At 39.9% G+C, this 12,572-nt stretch overlaps 1 protein-coding gene across 4 annotated transcripts in view; it reads left to right on the top strand.

Annotated features, from left to right (window-relative positions):
- Nucleotides 1–12,572, top strand: part of HERC4 (HECT and RLD domain containing E3 ubiquitin protein ligase 4) — a 60,629-nt gene that overhangs the window by 16,134 nt on the left and 31,923 nt on the right. For all 4 annotated transcript variants that reach the window (XR_014789354.1, XM_084845400.1, XM_084845399.1 and 1 more), the window contains exons 5-11: nucleotides 1,628–1,704; nucleotides 2,346–2,567; nucleotides 3,070–3,161; nucleotides 5,329–5,459; nucleotides 8,527–8,687; nucleotides 9,115–9,191; nucleotides 10,884–11,017. Coding sequence is in view for 3 of the 4 variants with exons in the window: in XM_084845400.1 (XP_084701526.1) it covers nucleotides 1,628–1,704; nucleotides 2,346–2,567; nucleotides 3,070–3,161; nucleotides 5,329–5,459; nucleotides 8,527–8,687; nucleotides 9,115–9,191; nucleotides 10,884–11,017 (894 nt within the window). In the remaining variant the exon portion in view is untranslated. The remainder of the gene's footprint in view (nucleotides 1–1,627; nucleotides 1,705–2,345; nucleotides 2,568–3,069; nucleotides 3,162–5,328; nucleotides 5,460–8,526; nucleotides 8,688–9,114; nucleotides 9,192–10,883; nucleotides 11,018–12,572) is intronic.

The raw sequence follows: 12,572 nt of genomic DNA, 5'->3' as shown, positions 1-12,572 counted from the left end.
CAGCCATGCTGGGAGTTATAGGACTTTATTCTGTCTAAAATGCATAGGATTGTGCCCTTACTGTCTTTCCCCCACCCTAAAAACTTGTTTATAGCCTAATAACTGACTACACTGGCTTTTTAACTTCAGTATGACAGTGAGACAACCTCTTGAATTCATGCACGTTTTAACAGCTGCAAGAGAGAAAGTGGATATGTTTGCAATTTGGTCTATTCTGTAGTTGTACTTGGAAGTTTGTTTTTAGCTATGAAGAAATACAGCAACTTTTAGTTGTATAAGCAACATGTTTTTCCATACAGCTTATACTTTTACAACATTTCCATTGCAATTACCCTGATTGCTGTAGCATTGGTTTAGAATATAATATTCATGGCTTTTAAAATATTTCTTTGTGTAATATCTTTGATGTCAGCAGTTCTTTTAAGCAGATGATTAGACTAGACAGAGGTCTAATCTTGACCTAACAAGATGCTGAATACCTGTAACAATAATAGTGTGTTTGTGTTGATGTTCATCAGGTCTTTTCCTCAGCAGTTCCCTCTGCATCTAACTCTTAGGGCAATTTAAAAGTGGTTTGAGGATTTAGTACCATGAACTGGTAGAAGAAAGATGGTTGGCTGAACCCAGTGTCCAGATCTGGAGCATGCAGAATTTTGGATCACAGTTGGTGGCTGCAATCTAGAAAAGTGTTCAGCTAGCTTCATATGCCTAGTGGGGCTTTTCATTGCCTTAACCTAACAGTATTTCTGCATTGTAAGTTATGGGTTAAACTTGGAGCAATTTTAAAAAGCAGTTTGCAGTACTGCATAGAGTTGGAGTGGAGGGGCCGTGGAAAGATGGAAGCCCAATTTGAGGTAGAAGTATTTATTAGTATTGTCTATGAATGTGTTTTGAGTGATGCAAATACTCCCCTTTAAAACTTTACTAATGTTTGAGGAGTGTATCTTTCAATATCTTTCCTTTTCAATTGGCTCTTTAAGAAAGCTGTTTTCTTTTTCCCCATTGTTGTGTGGATAAGACCAGCATTGATTAAAGTTTATAGAGGAGCACTTCACTTACATCTGACAAATTATTAATGCTTTATTTAATACTTAAACTGACTCTAGCCACAATGGCCTAGTTCAAACATAACCTGAAACCATGGTTTTCCAATATGTAAACAAGATGTGGCAAACCAGGAGGAGGAGATTGGAAAATTCCCATTCCACTTTTAAACTAACAGTGTCCTGAAACATTCAAACTTGGGGAACTGTGATGTACTTAAATTCTAATTATTGAACAAAGCATGATCTGAAACTACAGTTTTATTTTGGTTTGTTTTCGCTAACTAGAGCGCAAACCACAATTCAGCACTTGCAGATGTTGGAGGAACTAATTTGTTTAAAATGGGAAGTGATCTCCTCGTGGATGTAAATGAGGAGAGAAGCAGGGCAACCGCAGAAGCCGAGGATCACCACAGGTTGTTCATGCAGTGGGAACCGATGGTTTCCCGTTATGTCTGAACCGGATCATGCTTTCTAAACACCTAAAGTGCGTTTCTGTTTTTTTCTGTAAGGAAAAAGTTATTATACTTTATAGTGATTTGTGCAAAGACTGTTTATCTAATAATTTCTTGTTGTTCCCGTAGAAATATTAAAAGCTTGTCAGACATCCAGATAGTGCAGGTCGCCTGTGGCTACTATCATTCACTTGCCCTCTCCAAAGGTAACCAGTCTTTCTTGGCTGTCTGTGCATTTTTCTGTGTAATTTTAAAATATGCTGTACTGTCAATAAAAAGCACATGGAGCAATCCTATGCATGCTTAGACAGAAAAAAGTCCTACAACTAACAGCATTCCAATGGCTGGCTGGGGAATGCTGCTAGTTGTAGGACTTTTTTCTGTCTAAACATGCATAGGATTGCTCCCTAAAAGATTCCACGTAGTTAACTATGATGTATCTGATAGTTTAGCTTTTGCTAAGGAATGAAAGTTGTATATTAAGAGCATTTATCTTGTTTTATCTTGTTGCATTGGATGACCATGTAACTATGCTTAACAATATCTTTACTCTTGTGTTTCTATTGTATTCCTGAACCCAGTCTGTTTTTACTACATCACTTCTAGTGCCTTTGCCATTGACCTACTCAGTGGGTGGTACTCTAGATATAAAATGTACTTGTTATGACATCAGATTGCAGCAGGTCTTCTTTTGTGTTTAATTTTGAGTACCCCTCTTTCTGCTGAATCGTTATTGCCCCTGTTTGAATTCTCTGGTGTAAGATAATGGAATAATTTGATACTTAGAGTAACATGTATTCTTATAAAAGTTCATCAGCTTAAATATGTGTCTATTTTTCTTCAACAGGAAGTGAAGTTTTTTCATGGGGGCAGAACAAACATGGACAACTAGGCTTAGGTTATGAATTTAAAAAGCAGACATCTCCACAGCAGATCAAATCTTTACTAGGGATACCTTTTTCACAAATCGTAGCAGGCGGAGCACATAGCTTTGTTCTTACTCTTTCTGGAGCTGTCTTTGGGTGGGGGCGTAACAAATTTGGTCAACTTGGTCTTAATGATGAAAATGGTAAGTACATAAAAATTAAATTATGGACTACATTTCTCTTTAATTTTTAAGATAAAAATTTGTGCCTTTTTTGTAAAAACAGCAACAACCCCAAAATGATACTCCTTTGCTTGCTGATGCTCAGAGCATTTATATGGTGAGTGGGAAACCCACTGAACCACAGAAAGTTTCTGAAATAAATGGTGACTTTCATTACAGTGCAGTACGAGACTTTGAAATGCTATACATGCTTCAATTGTAAGAAATAATGGCACTTTCAAATAAGTAAATTAACTGTATTATATAGCTTTCTAGTGCATTCCTACTTGATGCACACACACTACACTGCTATTTTGTGCATAAGGGTTTTTGGGATTATAAATCTGAAAATGCAAAAATGTTCTTTTATAAAACAATGATATTTAAAAACTAGATCAGTAGTTGATGATTTTTTAAAAAATGCTTTTTCGTGTAATTTGATACAAAATCTATATTATGTTTGTTGAATTATTACTATTTTCAGATAGATATGTTCCCAATCTTCTAAAGTCACTTAGATCCCAGAAAATTGTTTACATCTCCTGTGGAGAAGATCATACTGCAGCTCTTACAAAGGTACAATACTAGAAATATTGTGTTTCACACTCAAATTCGTTTAGTATCTGTCGTGTTAAAATAGGCTTATCTTGTTTCTCCCTCTGGTTTCAGGCTGTGGATCAGGATGGGTGGTAAGGGACATGGTGGGTCTTGATAGTGGTGTACATGCAGCCGTACTGCCTTAGCACTGCAGGTTTTAGCAGTAATGCTAGGGCTGCTGCTGAAAGCAATCAAACTATCTCCTGTGTCATAATAGTGAAAATCAAGTACCTTTTTGTTAGCCTGGCTAGATCTTCCCCCTGCCTTCCCTGAAGGCATTCTTGCCATCATTGTTCTTTAGTTGATCTGCTTTTTCTAGTTTCACACACAATGAACAGGGGTGGGTTGCCAAGCATTGGGCTATGAGCCCACACACATTTCAGTCATCATCTGAGGGCCAATTCACATGTTACATTTTTTTCTCTTTTTTGAGTGTACATATGGAAGTAGTGAGCCACCCATTTGGGCAACACCCATAAACTGCCCAAGTTGCTAGTTCAGTGTTGCACTGGTCTGCTCGCAACATTCATGTGAGCTAGAGGGAATAAATGTAGATATAATACACCTCTAGAAATGGATAAATGTGATGTTTAAATTGGTTCTTACTTGCTGAGGCAGGGGGAGAAAAAAGGGAACTTGTGCTTATATTAGTCCAGAGCTTTATAAGCCTATGTCAGAAAGATTCCTTTGTATTCAGCATGGCTCCAACAACTGTGTGGGTGGCTGATGGATGTCTTCTTTTGCTGGTGCCAGAGCAAAGTTTATACTGTCACGTGTGTTAATTTAATGCAGCATACGTTGCTTTATTAAAGCAGCTCTTAATAAACATGTAATATTTATTCTTGAATTTATTTGTAAACATAATATATTTAGTTCATTTTGTGTTAACAAATATAATTTGTTTCCTTTTCTAAGTACATAAGATGTAGTTTGTATTATAAAATCTTTGGTGTTTGAAGGTCAAAGCTGGACTCTTATTTCATTAATAAAGTGGAGAAATGTATTTTGTACTCCTTTTGAACAACTGTTCTTCTGCAGTTCTTGAGGTCCTTCTTGAAATAAATATGAAAGTGACAATAGTTCTATAGGTCAGGGCACATTGACCACTGATAACACCTTACAGTACTTCTTGTTTTTCTGTTGAATATTACTGGTAACTTTGGGCAGCTTTTGTTGTTGCTTTCTAGATTTTAAAAAAATAAATTAAATTAAAACATTAAATTAAATTAAAAAAAATTAATTAAATTTAAAAAATTCAGTTATTTCAAGGTGGAAGAATTTATTTATTTATTTATTTATTTATGGCTTACAGATGTAGATTTAAACACCATTTAGATTATCTCTTAAATTATACATGTGCACAGTCCTGGAGATGAGAGGAAAGGAGGGTGTGGTGAGGGACTGCATCATCCCTGGAGAGAGCAATCCTGTGGCTGGCTAGCCAGTGGCTAGCCAGCCATAGGATATGCTGTTTTCCGGGAACTGACCTTGGACCCTGTGCTCCAAGGTCAGTTCCTGGAAAACCAACCTCCCCGCACTGCCTCAGAGGCAGCAAGGAACAGCCCTGTCCTCCGTGCTCGCAAGAGGAGTGTGGAGGGGCCAAAAAGCGGCGTGTCTGGGGGCATTCCAGGGTGGGGAGAGCATAGCTGCATGTGCAACACATCCAGTGTGTCGTACAGCAGCCTTCTTCCCCGCTCCGTGCTCCTACAGCTAGACAGCCACAATTGGCTGTCTCGCCAAAAAAGCAAGACAGGGGAAGCATGGAGGGCACGATCCCCTCTGTGCTTCTCCTGCCCTGCTTTGGATAGGTGGTTGCCTCCGAGTTTGGAGGCGGCCACCTATCTCGATAGGATTGCAGTCTAAGTCTTCTAGTTTTAAAAAAATTTGACTTGCAGTTTTTAGCGCTTTTTAAAATTTAGACATTCCTCAAATCCTTTTAAATGTTAGAGCACTGAAGGCATGTGTTCTTTAATCTCTTCTCTATATCTCTATGAAGATCAGAATCCTCTTTTAAGCAATTATTTTGTTTTGATTATACATATGTAGGGCAGGTATTAGTGCCCCCACCCCCCGTTGTAACAGTTTATGTACATAAAACGTATTGAAGTCATTTACAAGTTGCATTCTAACTTCAAATATTTTTTAGGAAGGTGGGGTGTTTACTTTTGGAGCCGGAGGCTATGGGCAATTAGGTCACAACTCTACTGGCCATGAGATCAACCCAAGAAAAGTTTTTGAACTTATGGGGAACATTGTCACGCAAATTGCCTGTGGAAGGTAAGAGTCGTCATAGAACAGACCTGCAAAATTAAATTATTTCATTGAGTGTTCAGCATTGAAAAGCGTAAGATCTGTATTTACCTTGTAGCTGCTGTGGTGTGGAATAGTTTTTGGTGAACATAACTTACTGCCCCAATCCATTGTCATCAGTTTGCACATGAAAGCTGGCTTCTTCCTGCAGTTCTGCTAGAGTGGAAAGTGGATATGCTATATGCTCTGTGCTTTTTCTTTGAAGCTGAATCCAAGCCTTGGGGCTCCACATGGAGCGCTGCTTGCTATATTCAACCTGTGCATTTGGGGTGGGGGGAGGTGGAAAGGATGATTAAGTCTCCTCCTGAAACAGGTGATTTCAAAAGCTGACAGGTACATTTGGGTCTCTGGTTCCAGGCCTGTGTATGAAGATCTTTTAAAAAAGAAATTCCACTGTAGTCTATTTAAGCCTGGCTTTTAAGTGGACAGATTGCTATATTGGTTGTTGTTGTTGTTGTTCAGTCGTTCAGTCGTGTCCGACTCTTCGTGACCCCATGGACCATAGCACGCCAGGCCTTCCTGTCCTGCGCTCTCTCCCGGAGCGTGCTCAAGTTCATATTCATTGCATCCGTGATGCTATCTAGCCATCTCATCCTCTGCCGTCCCCTTCTCCTTTTGCCTTCAGTCTTTCCCAGCATCAGGGTCTTTTCCAGGGAGTTTTCTCTTCGCATTAGGTGGCCAAAATATTGGAGCTTCAGCTTCATTATCTGTCCTTCCAATGAGCAGTCAGGGTTGATTTCCTTTAGGATGGACTGATTTGACCTCCTTGCAGTCCAGGGGACTCGTAAGAGTCTTCTCCAGCACCACAGTTCGAAAGCATCAATTCTTCAGCGCTCAGCCTTCCTTATAGTCCAGCTCTCACAGCCATACATTACTACTGGGAAAACCATAGCTTTGATTAGACGGACCTTTGTCGGCAAGGTGATGTCTCTGCTTCTGACTATGCTGTCTAGGTTGGCCATAGCTTTCCTCCCAAGGAGCAAGCATCTTTTAATTTCATGGCTACAGTCACCGTCTGCGGTGATCTTGGAGCCCAAGAAAGTAAAATCTGTCACTGCTTCCATTTCTTCCCCTTCTATATGCCAGGAAGTGATGGGGCCAGATGCCATGATCTTCGTTTTTTTAATGTTGAGTTTCAAACCAGCTTTTGCACTCTCCTCTTTCACCCTCAACAAGAGGCTCTTGAGATCCTCTTCGCTTTCTGCCATTAGGGTGGTATCGTCTGCATATCGGAGGTTGTTGATAATTCTCCCAGCAATCTTAATTCCGACCTCTGATTCATCCAACCCGGCATTTCTCATGATGTACTCTGCATATAAGTTAAATAAGCAGGGTGACAATATGCAGCCTTGTCGTACTCCTTTCCCAACTTTGAACCAATCGGTTGTTCCATGTCTGGTTCTTACTGTTGCTTCTTGACCCTCGTACAGGTTTCTCAGGAGACAGGTAAGGTGGTCTGGTACTCCCATCACTTTAAGAATTTGCCACAGTTTGTTGTGATCCACACAATCAAAGGCTTTAGCATAGTCAATGAAGCAGAAATAGACGTTTTTCTGGAATTCTCTTGCTTTCTCCATGATGCAGCGAATGTTGGCGATTTGATCTCTAGTTCCTCTGCCTCTTCTAAACCCAGCTTGTGAAATTAAAATTTAATGAAATTTTTTTAATGAAATTAAAAGACGCTTGCTCCTTGGGAGGAAAGCTATGGCCAACCTAGACAGCATAGTAAGAAGCAGAGACATCACCTTGCCGACAAAGGTCCGTCTAATCAAAGCTATGGTTTTCCCAGTAGTAATGTATGGCTGTGAGAGCTGGACTATAAGGAAGGCTGAGCGCCGAAGAATTGATGCTTTCGAACTGTGGTGCTGGAGAAGACTGTTACGAGTCCCCTGGACTGCAAGGAGGTCAAATCAGTCAATCCTAAAGGAAATCAACCCTGTGTGCTCATTGGAAGGACAGATACTGAAGCTGAAGCTCAAATATTTTGGCTACCTAATGCGAACAGAAAACTCTCTGGAAAAGACCCTGATACTGGGAAAGACTGAAGGCAAAAGGAGAAGGGGACAGCAGAGGATGAGATGGCTAGATAGTATCACCGATGCAATGAATATGAACTTGAGCACACTCCGGGAGAGAGCGCAGGACAGGAAGGCCTGGCGTGCTATGGTCCATGGGGTCATGAAGAGTCGGACACGACTGAACGACTGAACAACAACAACAATGGATTACTTAATTGCATTGGCATTGAGGCAGTTCTACAGACTCAGTAGCCCTCTCCATTGATAACTCCGTGACAAAAGAACGCTACAACTGTCTTTGGTCTTTCTCCAAAGTTGTTTCTTCCCATACTTTATATCTAGGAAAGACAGGAGAGAAATGGCACCCAGTCATTGTAGAAGCTTTCTTCTTCTAAGCATCCATTTATGCTGTATAGATCCAGCTGACTAGATGGTAGAAGTTCTACCTCCTGCCATGTTTCTTCTCCCCTCCAGACAATTGCTACCTTATTGCTACTACACTGAGCCAGTGTACGCATAAGGGCGGCAAATTGTACATTAACCAATGCAGGATTTGCTGGGGTTGTGTGCTGCCGCCATTTTAAATATGCAGCCTCTGATCAGCCTGATCAGAGGTTGCTCCGTGATGTGAACCCGGGCACTATGGGTTAATTGTGGGTTAAATGACCCAGAGTTAACCTACAATTAGTTACTAGGTTAACTCTGGGTTGTTTAATCCAGGATTAACCCATAGTTCCTGGATTTGCACTTCACAGAGCAACTTTTGATTGAACGTTGCATATTCAAAATAGTGGCAGCATGTGTTGCGGCAAATTGTGGATTAAAATAACCCACGATTTACCACCGTTGTATGCAAACATGGCATTGTCCTGGAGACAAGGGTACTCTAGGCCCATATACATTTATGTGACAAATGAACTATTCCATTCATATTTTTATTTTGAATAGCTTTTTGTAGGGTGCTATGAAATTCTCAGTTTCTTTCCTTTCGAATTTCTGTTCTCCCTTTGTCCTAGGCAGCACACATCTGCATTTGTTCCTTCAACTGGAAGAATTTATTCTTTTGGTCTTGGAGGTAATGGGCAGTTAGGCATGGGATCAACCAGCAACAGGAAAAGTCCATTCCCAGTGAAAGGAAACTGGCTTCCTTATAATGGCCAAATCCCACTAAACTCAGGTAATGTGTATGGTTCTATATTTGTTTGGAATGTTATGGCGGAACGAATTAGGGATATTGGGTTATGGACTGGGTTTATTGGTAGCACATCTGTGTCACCAGATTTTTGTGCTTACCATAGAAACAATAAATCACCGCACTGTCTTTGAGTCATTTTCTATACAAAAGGGAATTTAGTATTTTGCTGAAGGGTCTGGTCAATGAAAGTGCCAGGTAATAGTTGTGAATGTAGCACCAAACAGTAGGCTGCTATTTGTGTGGTTAAGCGCTGACATGTAGACGTGTTCTTAGCAGAGTTAGTGGATGTTGGTCGTGCAAAAATAATATTTCTCAAATTAATGTTATTCATACCTAAATAAAGGAATAATTCCAATGTGATATCCCGTTCAAGTTACCTTTTGATGTTAACATCTTATTTCAATTATAGATGGTGAAGAATATTATTGTGTAAAGAGGATTTTCTCCGGTGGAGACCAAAGCTTTTCACATTACATTACTCCACGGGTACTTCATCTCATTTTTAAAATCCATGAACTGTCTTCTGTGTTCACTCAGTATGGTGCTTAGAACGAAACCTGATAGAAAGAACTTTGACTTGGTGTTGCTTTCCATTTGCTCTACTGTAGTACTCTTTATTAGGGATATGCATCAGATTTGGCTGAAACCCAGGCTGGATCAGTCCCCTTTTGACCATTTCTGGTGCTTCCCAAGGTGAAGCGAGCTTCCCTCTAAAGTCAAGTGAATCAAGCCTGGAGTCTGCACAAGGCTTCATTGGTGATTCTGCTTTGGAAAGGAAGATAATAGTGTCTTACTTTATTTCTCTAAATGTCGATGATGGGAGTGGGATTGACTGACAGATCCACCTTCAAATCACAGGGCACATTTTATCAAGTGCTGTCTTGTCAGTGTGCCTTTTGGGAGGGCAAGGATGGGACTGTGAGATGGCCATTCTTTCAGTGCCCATCAGGCTTCATGAAAACAGCCTTAAACTGATTTTCATTCATCATAACTTCCTAGTCCTTTTTGTCAGTTCCGGGGGTAGGGGTGTGGGATGAGTAGAGGGACGCTAAACAATACCTTCTATTTACTTTGTTTTTATTTATTTATCTACTTTGTTAGATAGTAAAACGTGATACATTTATTTTAAGTATCCAGAAGTTCCAGAAGCAATGGGCTTCTAATTTCAAACAGCCTGTTGGGACTGATGTGTTGTTATAAGTATTTATAGTTTTGTGACCTGAGGCAATTCTTACTTTAGGTTAGGAAAAGGTATAAACTAGAAGTATAAATCTATACAGATAAAATGCGTTCTAGACCACACACTAGGGATGTCTATACATTAAAGGAAAATCTAGGAGCCCCCCAGAGCATTTTCTGCTGTCTCCCCGTGGTGTGATGAGAATTGGCTCATTAGGCAAAGAACATGACCAAATGTCCTTTCTCACCAACTCATATATATTTCAATGCAAACCATCGCCATCTAGTGGCTGAAAAATGGCAGTGCACCCCATAGCATTTAAATATTTCATTTAAACTGGTTTTGTTAACTACGCTTTTTGCCAGGGTTAGCGCAGGAGGGGCCCTGGATGATGACGGTGTCATATAATGGACCCACAAACTCCCATAGATGACCAGTCACAAGTGCACTATAAATGCCTCCTATAAAGTCAGCCTAGTTCTGAATGGCTTCGATGGTGTTGCCAATTTGTTACGTATAATACTTCCTGGTTCCCTTCAGGATTGTGTCCTATTGTAAAACGTTGCAAGAATTCACCATTCAGCTTTTAATTCCAGAGTATAATTGACACAGGATATTTTCTTTTGAAATGCCCTAATCCAGGACGGAAGATCTGTATGTTGCTAATTTGTCCACTCCCCATTGAATTTACTGGATGAATCTTGGGCACATTCTTAACTCTGATCAGCCTTGAGCTCTTATTTTAAAATAATTCACGTTTAAAATATAAACTTAAGGATTTTATCTAAACTTTCTCAATTAATATAAAACTCATCCAAGTTGTGTGGATAGTGGTTATATGTAACAAGGTGAGAAGCACAAGATGGCAACAAGTCAAAATGTTGAGTAGCTTAGAGAATAAAACTGAATAAAGTACAAAATCTTAAGTTATGGAAACTAGCATTAGTTAATAAAAAAGCGATATTTATTTCAGTGTATATTTTGCCACTTAAATGTAGGATTTGGTACCAGCAGATGACTTCAGATACCCTAATATTTCAAAGCAAATCTGGACTGTGAATGAGGGCTTCATTCAGAGATTGCTGAACTGCTCATCTTCAGGAGCAGGGAGGTTCCCTGTGGAGATAGCAAAGTAAGAGCTGTTGTTCTAATATTTCCTTTTTGGCATATCCTTAGGACAATGCAGTTGTGAGCTTAACTCTACAGAATCATCCATGCGACTTCTACATTTGAACGAATTGTTCCTTTGTCAAGAACCTAGCGAGCTTAGTTGAAGTACCTCCTTAAATATTCTAAAGCTACAAGCAAGGCAGGCCAAATTCCCAGCCCTAGAAATATATAAACTTAGAATCATGCCACGCCTACTATATAGTGCACCTTTGTGCACATTGTGGGCTATGGACAAGTGAGAGTCTTTAGAAGAGCTGCAAAATAAATTTACGTGCAGAATGCTGCTGAAGGCTAGATCAACAAAGTTAGCTACAGCTACAGCAGAATTGGATTTGGGTTTAAGTAAAGGAAGCAAATATATGCTAGCATTAGTTTTCTGGCTGAAAATCATTTTTTTGAAAAGCTTCAGAACAGGTTGTAGAGCTATTTGCTCATTATTGCAGTTCTGAATTTGGGTGTTTTTGTTTCCCTGTATATATAGCTTGGGCTATGACCAAAGGATTATTGTTGCAATGTTTCATTTCAAATTGACTGTGCCAATATTTTAATTATTTTTAAATAATTAGTTGAAGTACATATGCCAGCCCTTTCTTGAGATGGTTCTGTAAGATAAGACTTCCTAGTTCAACAAAGGTCAAAAGAATTCATATGAGGCAATGATTTGCTGCCATTACGTGTGAAGAGGCTCGGTATCTTTCTAAGTGTATGAACTGTTTTTGAGGTCAGCACAGTTGGCTGGTCAAAGGCTTGTGTAGCGCTTGTAAGAGCTGAAGGTACTGATCCAATTTCTTTTCTCTCTCCTGTCCCGCTTAAAGGAAAAGATTATGAAACTAATGGGAGGGGGAAGGTAATAGAGAATGCCGTCTTCATTTTCATAAAGACCAGGGTCCATAGATATGGTGACTATATTGCCAATGACAACTAGGAATTTAATTCTGGAGATCAGCAGAGAAAGCCTCTAGTATATTCTACCATAGGAGAAACACATTTTTTAAAGGTTGCTGCTAACAAAGGAAGGAAAAAGCCTTCTTTCAAAGTGGTACCAGGCTGCTACTTGTGCTGGGCTGTGGCAGCATTATCATGGGTTGGAAGGAAGAATTGATACGACACTGCCACCCGTTGATCCTTCACTGCAAATACTTCTCATCAGGCAACCGTTGTAAAAGGGATCACTTGCTTTGCTTCTAGGGAGCAGGAAGTGAAAGAGTCTCATCTTCTGGGTTACTACAAGCACTGGTTAGCTACCAATATCTATGGGCTCTTGGATGCATAGTGTATCTTACATTCTTCCTCTGAGTAATTTCAGGACTATATCACAGCAGACTTCTTTAAATGGCCTGCTAATTGAGAATTTGTTCTGTTTTGTTTTCTATATGTGAAAAATGGGCAGAATTGTTTGTCTGCATAGGATTCTTCCAGCTGGACAGTATGGACTGGTTCACACATCACACTAATCCAGCCTTCCCCAGCCTGGTGCCCTCCAAATGTTATAGACTTCAATTTCCATCAGCTCTAGA

Source organism: Heloderma suspectum, chromosome 3 (assembly GCF_057233095.1).
Source record: "Heloderma suspectum isolate Gila_16-S chromosome 3, 16-S_ref, whole genome shotgun sequence".
Taxonomy (NCBI): domain Eukaryota; kingdom Metazoa; phylum Chordata; class Lepidosauria; order Squamata; family Helodermatidae; genus Heloderma; species Heloderma suspectum.
Note: the sequence above shows the minus strand (reverse complement) of the source record. Positions and strands in the feature narration are given on the sequence as shown.